Raw genomic sequence first — 20,713 nt, forward strand, 5'->3', positions numbered from 1 at the left:
ACACAAGCTCAAGTCCTACGATCGAAAACTGGAGAATTCACCAAGGGGAGAAAAATAATCACCATGAGCTTATCCTGTTACATTCTTCCTTCATGTGTGCTAAGGACATGGAAGTCACCATGTAGATTGGCTCTTGGACACACTTACGACTTCTCAAGTAGCAATAAAAACACAACTTTTTGGTATTTTATTACAGAACTGCCACGCTTCTTACACAAATTTCTGTATTTTAAGGCTTCAAACCACCTTTCTGAAGTCTGCCATGTTATACACAAATAGCCCAAATAGCCCATTCAAGGTTTTCATGTCTTAAGAACACATTTATGTAGGTCCTGCACATGTCAGTCAATCCTCACCAACACTGTAGCCAGTTTACCAAAGAGTTCCTAGGTCCACATAATATCCACAGCCATCAAGATGCTATTCTGACCAAATCTCTTCCAAAAGCTGGTATGGGACTAAAAGAACCTGCCCAAATCAATGAAGTTCAAGTTGAAATTATATAATAAATCTGATTTGCTATAATAAAACCACATACTTTGTAGAAACTTATGGTAGGTTTACTTACCTGCACTTCCAAGTTGCTTATAAAATCGGTACTCTAAATGAAGCTGTGGTGCACGTGATTTTATTGGTTCCTAAAGCAGGGGAAAAAAAAGTTGGTTATAATCAGTTTGACTGAAAAACAACAATAAAAAACAACAAAAGAACATATACAATACTCAAAGTTTTATGATCACACAACTTCTGAAGTTGCAAGATGAGCTAGTCTAGATGAAGAGTCCAGCAACAGAATGGACCTTTAGAAATTATTTAAATAAGTAGAGGACAAAAGGCAAAAAAAGTTTGCTTTATGTGTTCTGGAGGAGCTTTTCTGACATCTGCCAGGGGAGAAATAACGCTCGCTCTTCAAAGGGAGACTCGAGCACCGCTCAGCAAAGCTCCCGATCTTTGAAGAACGACCATGAACACACACTGCATTCATACGAGGAAAGCCAAGGACGTTGAACATTAAGTCACACGTTCACCACTCGTGGTCACCACTTGTGACCCTTTTGGATGGTCACTAGTCTGCATTTAGGAAAGACACTGAGTCAGACATCCTTGTTTTAAGTCACACCACGGTTGTAAAAATCCATATCTGCTAAGGCTCCCCTTTGAGCATCAGCTGTCAGGTAAACATTGCAAGGCAATAGGACTATTTTCACAAACGGAATAAAAAGGGATGAGCTACTTCTCTCGTGCACCCGCGACGTGTCTCGACTGTCGCTCACCAGCTCTTTATGCACAAAACTTAAAGCCTGCAGCCTATAAAAGCATTAACACGCACGATTATAAAGCTTCCAGAGCACACAGTTGACATGGAGAGGATTAAGAGACTTCAGTAATTAGGTCTTCAATAACACCGTGCACTTGGTAAGACAGCCCTGCTGACTCAGCCCTCGTCTACACATCTTTTAATGGAAGTTAATACTGGCCTCTATTTTTGTCCATTTATATTACTTATGTTTCCTGCATTTCAGAGAAGAAAGGTTCTATGCTCCAAACTTCATCAAACGATTGCTATTGTGGCAACGAAATTAACATAGTCACTGTCTGAATTTCAGAAACGTGCTAAAACGCCTCCTATTTGGAAGCTAAACCACCACCTACCAGAAGTTTGCTCCCCAAAGAAGCCACCTAAGATCAGCAAAAACCACTTGGGTGTCCTGTGTCTGCACCAACAAGCGACAACAAGAGCATCCAAAGAAGGAGCAACACGGTCAAGAGTTTGAACTGCCATCTCCAACCTGCTGGAATAACAGTTCTATCCACACCAAGGCTGATCCATCCCTCTTGTTTCACCCATGGACCATATGGCAAGCCGTTCTTTTAAGTCAGAAGAAAGATATTGTACAGGAATCCAGGGAATTTCAGCTTCCAGCCAAGCTGTTCATCGTCAGCTCAAGTCACCACCTCCATTTGCCAACAGAAAAAAACTCAACCAACCTGATACTTAAATGTTTGGAAGTTAAATGTTGCTGTCTAGAAAACAAGTGACACAAAGCACTCCAACTCTACTGAGGGCAAATATAAGGCAACACTACCCAGTTTGCTACCCAGGTTAATGCAGATGCCTTTGTTGGTTAGAGAAGTCTTTGGACACCCTCAAAATAACAGGATCCAGAGCAACAGGAACTCGGGCTATTTGGGGACTTCAAGCTGGCAGGAGGATTAGTGTAGTAGGACGTGAAGTGGCTCTGTGGGGAAGTAGGGGACAGTAAGCCATGCCCAACCAGGTCTCCTCCTGCCCCAGGAGGTGCTGGGGAAATGAACCGGAGCTCTGGACACGTGCCAGCGTTGTGGCAGCATCCGGGAAGATGATACCGGAACAGATGGCTGCAAGCAAAGGGCTTAAGGATGCTGGCAGATGTTGCCTTTGTATCGAAAAGAAATAACTGAATTACAGCCTAATGGACAAAAACTACAGCTCAAACAGGCAGGCACTGTGATTACCACCCTTCTGAGAGCGCACGCGGGAGGCGCGCGGCACGGCCCGGTCACGCTGCTCCCGTGCTCAGATTACACCTTCATTTCATGCACAGAAAACAAGCCGGACTGTGTGCGATGCAGCATTAGAAACCCCCAGAAGATTAAGCTGGTAAATATGGTCACTGTGCTTCAGAAGACAAATTTCTTCATGAAGCAGATCCCCCTCAACCAAATAATCTTCAGCTGGAAGAAAGGAGCTGTGAGATCCTCAAGGTTGAGGCCAGCCAGTATTTTGCACCATGAGAGCAAGATAAAACAGAGCTGCAGCAATCCCTTGTCCCCAAAGACAAACCAAGAGAGACGAGCAGCGAATTGTACAGCTTTCTTGAGCAGCAACGTGGCATCTCTCACAAAAAGTCTTAATTTTCTCATATTAACTACATGTTTTTTGATCAAGCCTCAGGATGGCCTATAGGAATCATAGAATTGTTGGAAGGGACCTCTAGAGGTCATCTAGTCCAACCCCCCTGCACACGCAGGGTCACCTAGAGCACGTGGCACAGGACTGCGTCCAAGCGGGTTTGAAGATCTCCAGAGAAGGAGACTCCACAACCTCTCTGGGCAGCCTGTTCCAGTGCTCTGGCACCCTCACTGTTAAGAAATTTTTCCTTAAATTCCTGTGGAACTTTTGATGCTTTAATTTCTGGCCATTTCCTCTAGTTCTATCAGCGGCCACCACTGAAAAGAGGTTGGCCCCATCCTCCTCACTGCCTCCCTTGAGGTGTGATGGAGTGTCACTGCTTTAGCACATGGTCACTCAGATAACGTTTTGCAAAATACCATGAAGAAAAGACTGAGTAAGATTAAACAGCCAGTAGCATGAACACACCACATTTTTTTTTTTGTTCTCAAAGCTGCCTCAAGAGCAAGCTACTTGGCAAGCATCACTCCTCCTTCCCAATACATATTCCAACATGGATATATAGAATTCACTGCAGGCATTTCCTTTTTAGTGAAGATCTCCTGACATTTGCCAGCGGGAAGCTTCAAAAATGAATCCCTCCTGCAAAGTACTAATTACTTCTCCTCTACGACACATCATATTAAGGAGAGCAGTAGAAAGGGGAGATCGGTGGCGCTTCAACATGAATCAGAATTCAATATGCCAAGTCCATCTTGATCTTCTCTAAACTGAAGGATTCCTGTCATTTTGCCAGACAGCATTAGATGGACAAACAGGCATTTTTATGGTGAGCACCAAATTAGTACAACTACTTTTATATAAAATTCTCACTTTTGGACCTGCGATAAAAGAGCACTGGGTATATTTTCAGTCAAACACTTCCAAGTTTCAAAACCCCAAAAGACTAACGAAAGTCTTAATTAACAGGAAAGTTGAGGCATAGAAACAAGCTACTGGGCCGTGGTTTTCTAAGTCTGCTAGAGCTAAGAATTAGAGAGCTTCTCCATCCCTCGGGGTCAAACTTCAAACACCACTGCTGACCACTACAGCCCTGTGCTTGGAAGTGGCCACCAAAGAAAAAAAAAAAAAAAGTTTATCTGATCCATTTGCTACACTGCAGAAACATGAAAGTGGCCATCACACGTGCTCGGAGAGGGCTACATTGCCTGCAGAACAGATGGGATGGGAACCCAACCGCTCGCACAAATTCTGGAGTCTGCTTGAATTTTTACACCACTCCTGCAATGATCTGTTTAGATGATCTGATTCATTTTCACCATCTCCTGACACAGGATAAAAGTCATTCTGAAGATATTGGAGTCCTGTGCTCTTCCCTATCCAAACGTGCTAGATGCAGGCTGGTCTTCGCTGCGTTGCATCTCGTTTTGGCTGTTGCATCTGCAGCCTCTCAGCATTACACCAGACTAAGTTGTGCTGTTCCCCCAGAGCAACTTCTCACTGCTGAAACCCTCCTTTTTCCTGACTTTCAACTCCAAAAACACGGAGCTGGGTCCAGCAGGCCAGCTTGGAAAAAGGGACAAGGCACACACAAGTATAAGACAACTAAGGACCATTTATGCCTCCCAAAACAGTGTTTGTGTTGTTTTTAGAACTACACCAAAAATTAGTATCTGACTTTCATTAAGTTATTTTAGCTGATGCGAGGGCAGCCTTAGGCCCAAAGCAAGAGAAAGTCTTTGCATACCAAGGACTAGAAACGTTGCCAAGTCAATCAAGAGCATGTGAAGCTTCTACTTACCAGTTTGATCGCTACATATTCATTGGTGTAGAGATTTTTGCCTGTGAAGAAAAAAGGAAAATCTTTTAGTTTTGCACTGAGCATTTCTAGTTTGAGAAGACAACTCAGGAGAGCTTCGTCGATCATTGTTGAGGGCAACGAGCTGTCTGTCTGCCTGGCATTAGGCACTGAAGTTGGTGCCTCTAACAAAGTGCAAGACTCAAAATAGGAAGCTGTAGCAGTTTAGGCAAACACCATCTTCCACTCAGCATAAGGTACCCATGGATACCTTACCTAGCACTCGTGCTCCATACAAGCATTTGAGAAGGCTTCCCCCACACATAACATTTTATCATCCACAATGTGCCACAAAAGTTTGGGGAACAAAAAAGCAAGAATCAGACTCGTATTTCTTTTCAGAAATATCTTGCTTCTGCTGGACACGGAGCAGTTTGATCCAATATCTACAGGGGGTTTCACCTGTTTAACTGCACAGTGTATCAAGGGGATTCTTGCAGGTGAGCAAATGAAAATAACCTTTGCACCAACACAGAGCTTTATTTCTTCCTCTATGATCAGTGTACGACAAAGGTCTCAGTAGGTCAATCAGGCCTCAATCTAATAAGGCCAACAACTGCCAGGGGCAATATAGGACCAATGAACTTCACAACTGTTCCCAGCGTGTCAACAAATACACTATATAGAGAACAAAATCCATTCTTGGCACCCCAAGAACCTATTCTTGTGGTCCAAAACGCGGAGCACAACAGTATTTGCCCTTTCTCCAAGCAAGCACCGTGGCTTGTAGCACGCAGGATTAACTCTGTTATTGCAGACTAAGGATTTGCCAGCCTAGCAGCAGCTCTGGCAGCACCCAGGATGGCTATGGACAGGCAAGCACGTAGCTGTACCTTCTCACCATCGCCGTGTTCAAGTACCAGCAAACTGGGGCCGAGGGACACCAAGACGGAGCTAACGCGCTCGGGTTCAATAGCTCTAGTGAATTTGGACTCCATGAATTTGGCTGGTGTTTGAGCCAAGCCCTTTGGCCTCCTTAGTCATCTCTGGCAGAGACACAGTCTCATGTGTCAAGAGCATCTCATTGTTATCATTCAACGTCCTCCTGTTCCACTACTAGGAAAGTTGAGCAGTCGCTCGCCGCTCACCTTCTTCGCGCTACTCGTGACTGACAAATGCTCCTGGAAGGAAGATCCTTGGGGAAGGAGACTTAGGCACTCCTCGTAGGGCATCTGTCTTGTACCCTTGACATCTCTGCTGCCTTCCTCTGGCCTCCCTGAGTTCCATCGCACAGGGGAGAGCTCCCTGTGCAGCGACACACTTGTCTACCCTTCCCAGTACGGCTAACTCGCTTTACTTTCCACTGCAAGGAAGTCATGCTTTGCATGGGACAACTTAGCAGAGCTCCAAAATTCAGCAGCAACCAACCTGAGAAGTTAAACAGCGCTGGTCTGTGCCACTGGTTTTGCTGGGCTCTGTTGGGCAGCTGTTTTCTGATTCTTGCAGTTAAGTACCGAGACTCAGAAGACTGGATTAGCTATTGTGGAAGTTCATCACAAAGAGCAGCATGCTTCAAACAGCTAGAAATGTGGGAAACTTTGCATATCTAGGGAGGCATCATCAGAAAACATGCCCAGGACTCCCTCACGTACATGTGTTCTTTGCACACAGCAGCAACAACACTGGAAAACTCGATAAAACTAAAGACCAAAAGATGACTCTTGGTGTTCTCTCATGCTCTTAAAATCCAAAATGCTTACCAAGAGAATTCCTTATTCTTCCCTCTCCTCTCTGCCCCTTAGTATCATCATTGGCTTCTTTTGAGGGCTGTTCTTCTAACTGATTTTGATACTTTTCTGCCAACTCAGGTTTGTTTTGGCCTGCAGTCTTCAAATAGGACACTCCTGATATATGTCCCACACCAAGCAGATGGCTTTAGTGTTCATCAGGAGGTCCAGAATTTTACCCGAAGATGGGCACCTCAACCCGTCACAGCAACTGGCAGCACTATTTATATTTAGCACAAGTCAGGCCCTTTGTGGTGAGGTTAACTGGCCTAAGAAGAAACGTTTTATGCAACCAGAGCTGTAAGCCGAGTTTCACAGCGTTAACCCTTGTAGCACAGTTACTTTTTAGCAAAGGGACCCTACTGCTTCTTAGCTCTTTCATGATGGAAAAACTAGGTTTTACGGTCACACCAGCAACACCCAGAAGTTGGAGGATGGCTTCTAAGCAGAGAGATTGGAAGGGTGTAAAGGGCAAACTTGCAGGAAGGCAGATGGCAAGGAGCCAGATAAGGACTGCGGCCCGATGCCACCCGAGGACAGCAGGAAGGAAAACATGCAAGGACATTAAGAGAAGGCAGCCTAGATACACTCAATTGATCTGCTCCACATTAGCTCCCCGAAAATGAGCCGTACCCGCAGCTCCAGACAGAGTTCACCCACCGACACTTCCCTCTCCCTTCCAACGGGGAACATATCAATATCAATATGGAGGACCCTGCATCCACCCAATGGAAGCTCCGGCCCATCTGAAGGGGAAAGTTAGATGCTCTAAGCAGGAAAAGACCCAAAGCAACATGGCAATAATGTCCCTCTCCATCTCGCATGCACCAACCCATCGCGCCCGGCATCACAACTCACAGCACAACAAGGTAGTTTTGTCACTTGATGTGAAGGGCTGTAACAACAGTTGAGAAGCGATGACCCACAGACCTTACATGACCACTCATGCTCTCCCGTCTCCCAACGCTTACACAGGGCAGCACAGGAAGGAAATGTTCATTCCTTGACCTGGTCTATCTCAGCATCAGATGGACAATGCGTTTTGGTGATGGACCAAGGCTGCCGAGTAGAGCTGCTCCAGGCCTAGTTCACAGGAAACAAGGTCTATTTTCATATTAACTTGGGGCTGGAGATCCAGCACATCATACAGGCAGAAGCTGCACTGTAAAACACACAACCCATTGCCCTATAGACCAAGCAGAGCTAACCCCAGTGCTGCACCCACAGAGACACCACGTTCTGGAGGCACCAGCCTACCCAGGAGTACATGTGAATTTTGTGCCATGCTTGTCCTTTCCAGAGCACCTCACGCTCCAAACAGCACTTAGGGTCCTACATATGACATGCCACCATCCCCGTCATTTGGGGACATTGGGCAAACAGCATTTGGAGAGGCTTATTTATCCCTATATTTTTCTCATGGTTCAGGATCGCAGATGAAGCGGTAGCAGTGGGTATTAAACCTGCCCAAGGTTGTTCTGCTTTCAGAGGTTCTGCAGGAGGCATGCAGGAAAAATCCATTCTGAGAGTCCATGAGTCAATACAAAGAGGTGGCTCACAGTCCTCAGTTGGCAATGGCCAATACAGAGCGCCTGTTAACCCTAATTAACAAAAACCCAGTAACATCTATTTTCATACTAAGGTGGGGTGGAGACCCAGGGCACAACCAAGGGAGACACTATCAAAATTGTGAGTGTTCTCTGGCTCACATGAGATTTCATTGGGCGGTTCTCAGGAAGCTGCACCACGATCTCGAGGCCTCCTTACAGCGTGGTCTCCTATGGGGCTGCCAACCAACATAACTGCACAGGGGGGTCCCTCCACCTTCACACGTGGCCTCATCTCTGGCACATTTCAGACTCCTTCAGGATCCCATGGGCTTTAAACGTGACTTTTTTTTCTCTTTTCCAAGAAGCGGCCAGTTTTCCACCCTCTGAGAGGCAAACCAGACCTCCTGCTTTTTGCTGGCACCAAGACCCTGGGGAGGTTCAGCTACTTCAGAGAAAAAAAAAACCCAAGTTTTTACACACTACCTACCCTGCAGCCATCAGACCAGACATTGATTTTTGCTTTCATTCCTTTCCCACTTAGTTCATCTTTCCAGCCGAAATCCAACCATACTGCTCCCGCATGACTCCAAAAGCTTCAAAAACAGGATCCTTGGGGCTATTTACTTGTAGCAAGGGAGACCAGCCCTAAGCAGCTAGCTTGACATTCGCAGAGCCCAGCTTCACGATGTGACAGTATTGCCTTTCCTCCCCCAGATGATCAGTCCCCGGGTGATGCGGCGCGTGCTGATACAAGAAAGAGTGAAAGCACACCCCCTGAAACGAGCAGTCCTTTGGAGAACTGGAAAAATATCGTTTGCCCTTGTTTACCAGTCTACAGCCCATGCGTGACTTTGTTCTTCCTGTGTTTACTAAAAGCACTCACTGATTACTTACGTTTCTGAAACCGCATTTAAAAAGGGCCAAAAAAAGCAGAGTGGGGCATGCCATGCAGGACAACACTGTTTTCACCCTTGCCTGCTCGTATTTCAGACGTGCTGCTTCTCCTTCCCCCCAGCACAGCTCAGCAACAATTAGCATCACATCTGTGCAAGCAAACGGGAGTGCTAAAGCTATAATGCCTAGCAAAAGGGCTGAGAACTTCAAGCAAGGTTCCAGCTTGAGGGCCTGGTGTTTAATTCCCACTCTCAGTGCGCCAGGCCCTTTGCCCAAGCACAGCGAGTCGCAGCGTAGTCGGCCACCGGCCTCTAGCAAAACACCGACCGTGGTAACGTACCCAGAATTACGTGCTGTTATTAACAGTGAGTCTCCTTCAATAGCTAAAACGGAATTGCTCGGTTAAGCAAGCGCAGAATCGCACCCCCGTGTTTAAAATCTGTGCTTTGAAACAATATGTTTGTTAGAAATCTGATATTTGAGTCTCCAAACTGCTAAAACTTTGAGAAAGGTGGAAAAGCAGGACCCCAGGAACAAGATGAGAATTTGGACACCAGCTGAATAAAAGCACGAGCTATTTACCTGGAGGGATCCAACACAAAATGCAAAGCACTTCAGCGGCCTTGGCCACAGAGTTGCAGCTGTGCAACATTTGCAAACTTGTAATTCTTGCAAACATTTGCAAATGTTGCAAATGCAACATTTGCATTTGGGGGCCCTCTCCCTTTAAGGCATAATTCTTTGGGGTGTTTCACTGGAAAACGCAACTGAATTATATGTGTTATGTTACTAGGAGGATCCAAACCACCTCATCTTCAGGCGCCAATAAGTCCATGTGCTTTGGTTCATATTTGGGAAATTGAGGATTCTGGTCACTCGTCTCGCTTTCTCCTCCTTTGCAACATCAGCTGCACTCCGGCTATTCTCTAATCCCTTTTTGAAATCAAAACGATCAATTTACTGCGCAAAAAATATAAGCAACTTGGTTACTCTTTATAATACATAGATGTGTCCTATCCTATAGGGACATTAGCCAAACCTTAGAACAAAATGTAGGCATATATAGATATTTTGAGCAAGAATCTACAAAGCGTCTGCTGGTAGCTGTAACTCCTTGTTGGCAGGTTACCTGGAGCAATTTCCCAGTTGATTTAGCTGTTATCTTTTCTTCTTAAATTCAGTTCTGAGTAGGCAAAAGTTGTTTGCATCGGCCCACCTGCCTATGGCCCTTCCAGGTGGCACAGCAATCCACTGTGTGCAGCACAAAGAACAGAAACGCAACTGGTTTTAGACAGGTCTGAGGGCCAGGAACTGCCCCTTCTGACTGAAAAAAAGACCCCAAGCCCCACATTGAGAGCACAGAGGCATATAATCAAAAACGCTGTCTGCTTTCGCCTCCTCATTAAACAAAACCAACCCACCGCACCATGAACACATCCTTTGTTCAGGGTGACTTACGAGCCCAACGCGAGGCAGCCCGCAGAGCCATCTGCCTGGGCCCCCAGCTGCAAGCCGCGCTGTTGGGAGACCAACGGACCAAGAGGAAAAATAAAAAAGCAAAGGCTGTCGGGACGGTTCAGCGGCCGGGAGGCAGCAGCCAGATGGCCCGGCAGCTCATCCTGCTCTGAGGCAGTGAGTCAAACGCGGGGGACAGACCGGGCAGTGGGTGAGGGGGCAGAAATTAGGGCACAGAGGGTAGCGACAGACGTGGAAGGGTGAAGATGGGGCTGAGCGCTGGGATACGGCCTAGCCCATTGCTTGAACAGGGCGTCCTAACTTATGAACAAGAAACTGAGAGAAGGATTTAGCAATCCAGACAGCTGGGAAGCTCTTTCACCTTAGGCAAGACAGTCAGCGTTGAGGAGAGAACAAGGCTTCATTGTTGGAGTTGGTCAGATTTTGCATCTCTGGCCACTCCGCTCTACTCGCTTTGGCTTTATGCAAATAAAAACAACGTTAACAGTTACATTTTCCAAGTCAGGAGCTGCAGGTAAGGTGCCTCAACCCTTGGGAAACAGGACAAAACATGGACTTCTTAAACCGCAGGAAGATTTTAGGAGCTTATATTCCAGTGCTGAAACGCTAGCCCGAACACCAGGCCATTGAAACAGTTGCTTCTTACCTAGTCTGAGTTCTCCAAAGTTCCCACACCCAATCTTCTTGCCCACTCTGAAGTTGGGTCCCACCATAAGAACACCAGAAGATGCAGATGAACTCGACGGCCGAGTACCGTGCCCGCTCCTGCCCGGCATCCCCTTCGTCGTGCGCTGCCTTTCATCCTTTTCCCTGTTAGAATGGTCCATGATCTTAGCACAAGATCTCTGCCAGTGAGCTGGCAGAGAGCACTTGGAGGATGCACTCTTCTTCTTAGAAGAGAAATATATATCCAAAAATATCTGAGTCAGGGTCCAAGAGAGTCATGGAAACGTGTGGAGTTCTTTTGGCACCATATCCAGTTTCCTAATGCATCTTCATAATGTACCAAGTGGTCAATTATGTTCTTGAGAACTCAATAAAGGCGAGTTGCTTTCGGTTTCTTACCTGGGGAGAAGAAAAAGGATATGTGAAATCAAAAATCATTACTTTAAAATACCAAGAGAGAAATGTACAACGTGGCAAACTTCCAGGATCTTCCGGAGCTATTTAGGTCCCAAAGAAGTTAACAGCTAATGTATTAACTTTACAGATCTCCTAGCAGTTTTCTGATAAAAAGCCTCAACATCACAAAGAGAAATAAATGATGGCCCATCCACTGCTTCCTATTAGAGTTAGCAGGCATGGCATTAGTCCTAATGAAAACAACTTCAATTACACCAGGATCTCAGGTGGAAACAAGGCAAGAGGAACATGCTCCATCATTAAAGCCACTGTGAAGCACAGAGTTTGTTTTCCCTCTTCAGGTATTCATAAAGTGTTACACAAAAGCCAGACAGATACAAAGCGGCAAATGAAAGAGAAGAAAATCCTGAAGCACTTAAATTACATGCATCTACTGTACAAAAAGTCCCATCTTACCTAGCTTTGCATCTTCAAAACTTAACAGAGTTAAGGCAAGACAGCCAAAGGCCAAGATCTCTTCCAGCAGCCCTAATTCACAACTGGCAAAGAAAAACCTGACAGATCTCCAGGAGAATCTGCAGGACACCTCCTTCCTCACATGCCCGGACTTGTCTTCATTATATCCCTGGGGCTGGCATCTCCAGTCTACTCCAGAGAGCACACTGGTGCATCTAATGACCACCAGCGCATTCATTCTGTCAAAAGATGACAGGACACAGATGCTTGTCGATCCCCACAGCCAGATGGCCCAGCTGGTGCTGCACGGACCCGGGCCGTCCTGGCTCTACCAGCGCAGGGAACTCACAGATGGACACCTTGCCATGAGGTGCATCCCAAGGTGTAAACTTGCCCGGGGTCTCTGGGGCAGCCAGGTGATCCACCTCGACACTCCTGTGGCCAAGGTAGCTTCAAGCATGAAAGCCTGGAGCCTCTAGTGCAACAGGCAACGTGATGGTCAGGAGGTCCTGAAGATGGGGTGGATGAGCTTCTCCTCACACCCAAGGCAACAGGCAGACGGGGAGGGTGCAGCGTGTTTTGTACAGGGGATGAGCACAGCTGGGGTTGGACAGCAGACGGGGATGTGCTGGTGGTCATGACACAAGCAAGAATCTACAACTGGAGCACACCTACCTGGCAACACCCCCATATCCCAGGCCTTTTGCACTCCCGCGTAGACGTGGGGTTTTCCTGATGTGAGCAGAGAGGGCTGGAGTGACTTTAGAAAGAGTTTGTGTCCTGCTTTCATGCAGAGGGCTACAGCTAAAATTGTCGACGCTTGCCTGGAAGTTAGGCAAATACCTCCAAAATCAGCAGAAAAGTGCCAGCTGGAACCAGCTAAACTAGATTGGCTGTGGAAGGACATGGCCAGCCAAGCGCTAGCGGGGACACCCCGAACACGACTGCGTTTATGGGGGTTCAGACGCTGGCTCCTTTTTCCAAGCAATTTAGAAGGGGGGTTAGTTGCTTCACGACATGGTGAAGCTACCCTGCCTACTTCCAGCCCTCCAAAGGCCAAAAATAAACCCAAATTACTATGTGTCCGCAAGTCACCAGCATGCAGCAAGAGCATTAACTCTTTTGAAATACGAGCACGCTTTCCCTCATCTCCCGGATGTGCTACACTCGTTTCTAGACATTTTTGTTTTGATCCGAGTCATCTGCAGACAAGGCAGGAATCCTTCGTGACAGATCCAGAACACGCCTGTCGCCGCCAGGTAAAATTCAAGTTTCTGAACAGGAACGAGTTTTCTTAGCACAATTCCAACATTTCCTATCCACTTCCTCTTGCATCTCTGAACATACGCACAAAAGAGGACACGGTTTAGCTCTCCTTGAGCATCCTGCCTAGATTATTTTTCAGAAATCACACAGCCAAAAAAAGAAAAAGCAAGGATTAAGCAAAGAACTGCACAACTTGAACAGCGGCAGTGGGGAACTACCTTTCAATGCTCTGGTTTATAGATCACTGGTTATAGACCACATCAGGGAGTATGGAAGAGTCTGAATGGGCTCCATCTTCACTGGAAGGACACCTGTCTTCCCGCAGGACGTTAGGAAGATTGGAAACACCACAAAAGAGGAGCTAATAACCGAGTAAAGAAGAGGAGCTAATAACCGAGTAAAGCAGCTTCCTGTGACGCGACAACCCCACCAAAACGCTCCCACATTCAGCCGTGTGTGTGCACTAACGCCAGGAGTCCAGCTGGGGCTGTGCAGCTCGTAATCCACGAGATGCTCCGTTACCGGGCAGTCCTCCTTTCCACAGGGAGAAAGCAGCTGATTTCTTGCGACACAGAGGTGGATCCCTACAGAAGCCGCCATACAGCCCTTCCACAGCACCCACAACAGGTCCGAGATGTGTCCCGCGCGGGCGCCACAGGGCTGGCTATGCAAGCGCAGAAGCGGCCGCGTGTAGTGTTCATGTGGGACTGGGCAGCTCCGAACTGCCCACCTACCCGGTACCGAAGAGCTGGGGCTGTCCAGGTACAGGAAACTCCATGGCTACTATTAGCAAGCCTTACTTGTACCTTCAACACAAGTAATTCAAGCTTTAATAGCTAAATCTGAATACGGATTAGCAGGAAGTATCCATTACAGGTGAACTGGACAAACTGGTTCTTCATCACAGATCTCTCCAACACGCCTTCAGTGGCAGCATTCAGTGGGACAGGGTGAGTTTGTGCCGTTCCTTAAAGCGGGTTGCGTGGGGAGCAGCTGGTAGTATCTGCTCCGCGTGCGCTCTGCTTGCAGGGCGACACTGAGCAGGGACAACTTGCCCCGAGTGAGCTGCTAGCTTAGCCCGCAGCAGCAACCACGGATGCCCTAGAGATAGCAGAAAGCCACTTTGGCTAGATCCCATCACAACATATTCCGGGAGAGGACTTGGAAGGAGGAGAAGGAAAAAAAAAAATTGGCCAAGTCATTGAATCATTCGTCTTTCTGAAAGGAAGCCATATGTGCGAGGATGATGAAGGTGTGTGTCTAGGGCTGAGCTAGATCACTAGGAAAGGATGAGTAGAAAAGAGGAGTCGCATGAATGAAGAAGTAACACTTTGGGAAATACTGCAGACCCCATCAAAGCCAGAAGGGAGGAGTTTTTCCTGCGGCCAAAACCCATTTTCATTGAGAGGGACAATCTGCGAGGAACAGCTACAGACCTCAAAGAAGGGTAACAAAAACACCTCCAGCAAGAGCGGTAACACCGGTTATATGCAACATAAAGGGGCTACAAATGCAATTCTATTTGCAATTCTACTCTTTTTTTTTTCCCCTCTCCCAGAAAGTGTTCCTTTCCAGAAGCTATGAACCTACCACTGAAAATGGGAGTAAAATTGCAGTGAGACTGAAGCAACAAGCCCTTGAAGGCTGCCACTTTGAAAACACAGTAGCAAGTTCTGCTAAGCTCCTTTGGACCTGTAGCCTCTTTACTGCTGGAAAACAGTGCAAAGCAATTCGAGAGACAAAGAGGACAGCAGGTTTTGTGGGCTCAGGAGATCCCAGTGTGATAGACTGTCCAAAGGCAGGTCAAAAAGCCCAAAGGGAAGAGGCAAACGACTGTAAAACAGTAAAGTTAAGAGGAATGTCAATGTTTTGGTAGAGCTGCAGATAGATCTTTAAGGTTTTTTCTTGCTTATCTTGAAATTCTGATAACAGCTGCATGTTAGCTGAAAGAGAAACCAAGGAAAGCCAATATAAACTAAAACCATAGGAAAGGATTTGAAGACAGCTTGATTATCCGGAGACGGCATGGACAGAGAACTCGCTACGATTCACATCATCTGCTGCGGGCTACCAAAATCCATGTAACCCTCCACGTGCCCGTCCTGCCACACCGGCCCACGGCCAGCAGGGCAGAACTAGGCAGCTCTGCTGCTGCGGCTCCCAACGCCTAGGTGGGATCTTCCCAACGTGCCGGCTGGCCGTTGGCAAGAGACGGCACCGGCATGGAGCGTTACCCGCCATGACACCACAACAGAGCTGAGAGCCACCAAGGGGTGCAGGCCCACAGCTCGGCATGGCCCAAACAGCTCCCAATAGCAGAGCTGACCTCAGGCTTCAGCTGGCGGGTGCAGGGCACCCCATGCTGAGGCCGACTACATCATTCCTTCAAGGGTTCTTCTGAGCCTTGATACAACTTACTGCCTTCTTCCCCACCCAGATTTGAGTCTCACCTCAAGGCAGGCGTGCCAAGATTTGTCAGGTTGGACAGCAGACACACACCACTGTCTGATACTTAAAGCATCTTGCTCACCACGTCTTGGATGGGACAAGCAACTTGGTTCTTCTCGGACACATGAGTAGGCTGAGCTCCATCACCCATTATCTAGCTGGTGCAGCACATTTTTAACGTTTATGAGCCACGACGCCCCCATCCTTCCTCCCTGCTCCTGTGATTTGTGTAGGGCTTCCCCAGGGGGAAGGATGGAAAGGTCGCACCTGACAGCTGGAGAACACTCTGCAGCCTCGCTCTTCGCTGAAAGCCTTTTGCAGCAAACAGGAATTCAGATCAGCAAGAAGCCATGAATGCCGTGTTTGATAACCTCCTCGTTACGGCAAGTGCCATGAGCAGATCCCAGGCGCCAGGCTGCACCAAACTGCACAGCATTTTCTTTGGGGTTTTTTACTCTATTGCTCTTGATTGCCACTATCCAAAAATCTGAGTGTAGTAAATATGGCATCAGACCTGGCTTTGAAGGACCAACGAAGAAAAAGTGCTTGGTTTTGGAAAAGAAGTGGAGAAGAACGAAGCCGAGATTGTAATTTGAAGTCTGTCACATTAATATTTAAAGACTACTCGGAACACTAGGACTCTATTTCCTGCCACGATACAAACTTTTTCATAACGATTTTCCTTCCTACCTTTCCACCCACTCAGCAAGATCGCTGCCGAGAGGTACTTGCACTGGAACGAAGCTGCAGGAAGATATTTGCCTAATGGTGACTCAGGTCGATTCCAGTATTTGTTTCACTAAAACATGCTTTAAGACTTAGGACCAGTTATTTAATAAGAGATCCGGGCTTGAAAGGGAGTTGTTGAGCGCGCTGTGCTTTAAGCAGCTAACTCAGACAGTATCCTACATGTCCAAACACTTAAGAATCAAAATCTCAATTACTGCCTCACCTCTAGCATCAAAACTGAAGCGTGATAGTTACAAACCACTGTGACACTGCTCGTAATCTTCCCGTTTTCCCAATTAAGTCTTCAGTTGGAGAGCAATAGTAGTAAAGGATAATGCAAACCAGGGACTGGTGTGAGTTGAGGGATGGGTACTCTTAGCCTTCAAAGAAAAGGCTTGCTTCCCTTGCACTGAAAGATTTCTTTGACCTGCTTGAGATGCTCTGGAGACCTTGCCAAAATAAGATCCAGAGCTGTCAGCACAGTTTGGGAACACAATTTCAGATAATAGAGACAAATATTGCAAGTGAACACCCCCTTCCTCAGATCAAACAAGCAGACCTGATCCAGGTCTACGTGTGGTTTTGATTCATGAGGAATCAGGACACGTGCTAGAAAACCATCTGCAAACACTTGGCAGGCTACTATGATGACGATGATTACTTCAAAATCAGGATATATGAGATGTTCCCTCAAGTTCCCAGCATTTCCTAATTCCTTTTATTACCTGACACCCTGAAGTTCAGAGGAAAAAGCTGGCTTTGTGCATCCTACCCTTCACTGTGACATTAACAGCTCCCCAGATGCCCACGCTCCTCCTATACTTAGCTGAGATAAGGAAACCTTGCACTCTGGGGCCAGCCTGTGTCCACCAACTGCAAAGTGGAAACATTTTTTTGAGAGCTGCTACTAAGCAGAAAGTTAACAGATAATCTCCAACCCCGTCTTGGCCTCATCTGGAAGGTGGTCCTGCTTGGCCATTCACACAAGCTAGCACTATGACTGCAAAGTCATAACTATCTGTCATCGCTCTCTAGAGTCATTAAAAATATACTTATTTTTTGGCTTTTCTTCTCCCAGTCCAGAGCTTTCCGGTTACCTAGAGGGTCTCCCCCAGTAAGGTCCTTATTATAAGTCTACTATCTGACTGTATGTCAGCAGTACTTCTACATACCCATTACCAAAGAGATCTGCATTTATCTGCACTTTCCCAAATAGCACTAGCCTGACCTGCTTTTAACATCCTCCATGTTGCGAAAAACAGCAGAAAAGCTGAAAAAAAAAGGAGGTCAGTTTTCTCCACTGCAGTTTAAAGCTGGTAGCAACATCCAAGTTGTCTGTAGACTAAGGTTGGTGGGACTACGCCACATCTGATGCCCCATACTTAGAAGGTTCTTTCTAACATTAAAGGCTACAGGTGCCTCTCAAAAATTCAGCATTGCTTCTGTTTCTCTGTTTCATCTGGCAACTTATCTTCAGCTTATGGAGCTGGTTTTGTACGGCACTTTGCAAACAGGAGCATCTTAGGGTGAGGCAAGTACTAAGTGTATTTTATATGTCTAAGTCGGTGGAAAGGACGAGGGATAGACAAGTTGTGAACTGCTACACTCACATTCATTCTTTGTGGACCTGCACAACTATTACGTTGACCCTGCACTCATGTAGTTCTTCTATGCAAAGGGCGTCCTTCATCTCCCACGCGTATCGGGAAGGTCCGAGCAACCATCACGCAAGTTCTCCCCCGAGCTAGGTTCTCAAAACCCCCTGGACAACTTCAATGGTTAAGCCTAGGATGCTATGAAGGAAATAGTTAGTTCTTCCAAATAAAATCAGTTAAATTAAAAAGGACCATTTAAGGGAAGTGGGTTTTGTGAGACGAGCTGGATTCATTCATTCTTCCCTGCTCAAGTTTAAGCAGGACTGAGGTCACGAAGTGCTAAAGCAGCCACGTATACATATGGCTATATATGAAAACGCTCTACAGACCATAAGCTGCCAGAAGAGCAGAGGATTACCGCACTTTATGAGAGCTGCATTATGCTGGAGCAGCTAAATGAACGGTTACTTAAATTAAAAATCCCCTAATGAAACAGTGATCTGCACTGTATTTTTTTTCAGCACTAAGAGGAGGGAAAAAGACTGAAAGGCAACTGCCAGCTCCGGTCAGGTCTATGTTCTGTGGCTCGTTGCAGAAGTCAGACACACATCCCCCTGCAAAAACAAACCTGGCAGACCGTCAAATCCCGCTTTGGTGGCGAGAGCAGCCCTGAGAAACGCAGGTGTTCGACCCACACGCAGCCGTGCGAGCAAGGCCAGCCCCAGCACCGCGGCCCCAGGCTCCTGCCGTCCTCGGAGGCAACTGTCACACAGCAAAATCGGAGAGCTGCATCTTCACGTTGCTGTGACCACCCTGGCTTTGAAGCCCAGCGTTTGAAGGGCTCCTCAAAGACGGGTGAAAGCATCAAGTCTAGATCCTGTCTGCTTGTAAAAAGAGGCCGAGTAAGGCTGTGCAAGATGAGGTGCCATGAGGAAGAGATTTATGGAGATGCTCGGAGGAAACAAGGGGGGAAAAGCCTGACAGCACTGAAGGGTCTGCAGCAGACCTGGTGTAGGACAAGATCGCTGCAGATAGTCTTTTCACCAGTGTCCACGTACCACAGAAAAGTTTTTTCATCTCTGAAGTATCAGGTATTCCCACTCCATTCCTTCCTTTCAGGCAAGGAATTTGAAAAAGGGGAAAAAAACCAAAACACTGAAGAGGTTGTCTCAACAGCCACGTGCATCTTCAAGCTATAATCCACAAGGCAAACTCTGGTGCTTGGATGGCACATAGTGCTTGATGGAGGCAGTTTGCATCTTCTGGTGTCATGGATGGACAAATTCCTTGTCAAGAAGGGATCAAATGGCTCAAGCTCTGCAGGCACATGCTTGATCAGGGGAAGCAACTCACTTCTGTAGGTGTATAGCAAAACTTAACGCAGAGCCACCTCAGCAAGTCTGTTTTATCCGTGCATAAAGCCTATTCTGACTCAGCTCCGCACCAAAATGAGCACAGCTGCTCCTCAGGTGTCCCCCTGTGCAAGAACAAGCCCATGTTAGTGCCACCTGGCAGCAGGGGAGTGTATGAACAGTAATGACATGGGATTGAGCTGTGCGTTCTCCTCAACAACCCCTTGAAAGAGGGGGCTCCAGACCCCCAGACACAAGAGGTCCTGGGCTGGGCTCGTGACTGCTGGAGAAAAACAGCCCCCTTCCCTCCAACACAACCAAGGCCAAGGTGCCCCAAAAGGTGTAGGAGGAGAAGGCAACCTCCTGGTTCCCACAGATCAAACGGGCAATGAAGCTCTGCTGATGCTCACGCCGGCCCTCAGGAAGGGCTTCAGACACTTCCAGTCCGATCCCGAGGCAGAGATGCTAAATCTCAGCCTCTGCAATGAGGTGAAGCAGAGCCACGCGATGGTGCTCACTAGCAGCACGCGGAAAAGGAGATGCCCGGGACGGAGCTGCAGAGATCCAAAGCCTGCTACAAAGGAGGAGAGCACACACCGTGTCTTCTCAATGTAAAACACGATGATAGCGACGGTGGTCCTCTTTATCTTGACCTGTTGGCTTGCATTGCAGCCTAGGAAGCTAAAGGCCGAGAACCGCACGGGCAGGCAAAGGCCACAGAGCCCGGCAGGGGAGACAACCCTGCCATGTGCTGGTGCTGCTACCCCAGACTCAGCGCTGCCCAGCAGGCGTTTTGCTTGATCCCTGTTTCCTCGTTGCTCCTTGCTGGAAATTCCTCCAGAGAGCTGCTCGATCACTGGGAAACATGCGGAAGGAGGGGATGCTCAGCTGGAAGACCAGCATCCCGAAAAAATTCACGAGTACCGACACCGAAAACAGAGATGAGGGGTGTAGGAAAGAGGAAATGCAGGTCAACTTGATATGTATGATTCAATGCATGTGGCTTTTGTTTTTAATGCCTGACCTCCCCTCCCTCCTTACTTGAAGATGTTGCCTTTTCAGGCAGCCACAGGGCAGAGGAAGAGACTGTGCTGCCACCTCGACAATTAGACATTTGGCAGGAACTCATCTGCAATATATAAAAATATTTCTCTAAATAAATTTTATTTATATATGTCAGGTGAGCTACATATATATATATATGCACGCACACACACACGCACATATATATATATGTTTGCAACTAAACTTCTTTCAAAGAGAAACCTATGCAAGACCAGAAGACAGAGGAAAATCTTCCCAAGCTTTTAACGCGCTGGTTATTGGAGTCCTGGTGCTGTTGAACAGCCTTTAAAGGGCTGAGGAGCCTCACAACTAAGTAAACAC

The 20,713-nt window shown here is 47.1% G+C and overlaps 1 protein-coding gene across 2 annotated transcripts in view; it reads right to left on the reverse strand.

Annotated features, from left to right (window-relative positions):
• Positions 1 to 20,713, reverse strand: part of CSNK1G1 (casein kinase 1 gamma 1) — a 74,175-nt gene that overhangs the window by 42,600 nt on the left and 10,862 nt on the right. For both annotated transcript variants that reach the window (XM_010227629.2, XM_010227628.2), the window contains exons 2-4: positions 11,045 to 11,463; positions 4,695 to 4,735; positions 569 to 638 (exon numbers count right to left, since the gene is read on the reverse strand). In XM_010227629.2, coding sequence (XP_010225931.1) covers positions 569 to 638; positions 4,695 to 4,735; positions 11,045 to 11,225 — 292 coding nt within the window. In that variant the 5' untranslated portion in view covers positions 11,226 to 11,463. The remainder of the gene's footprint in view (positions 1 to 568; positions 639 to 4,694; positions 4,736 to 11,044; positions 11,464 to 20,713) is intronic.

This window comes from Tinamus guttatus, unplaced genomic scaffold (genome assembly GCF_059628265.1).
Source record: "Tinamus guttatus ecotype Peru unplaced genomic scaffold, ASM5962826v1 Tinamus_guttatus_pri_ptg000942l, whole genome shotgun sequence".
Lineage (NCBI taxonomy): Eukaryota > Metazoa > Chordata > Aves > Tinamiformes > Tinamidae > Tinamus > Tinamus guttatus.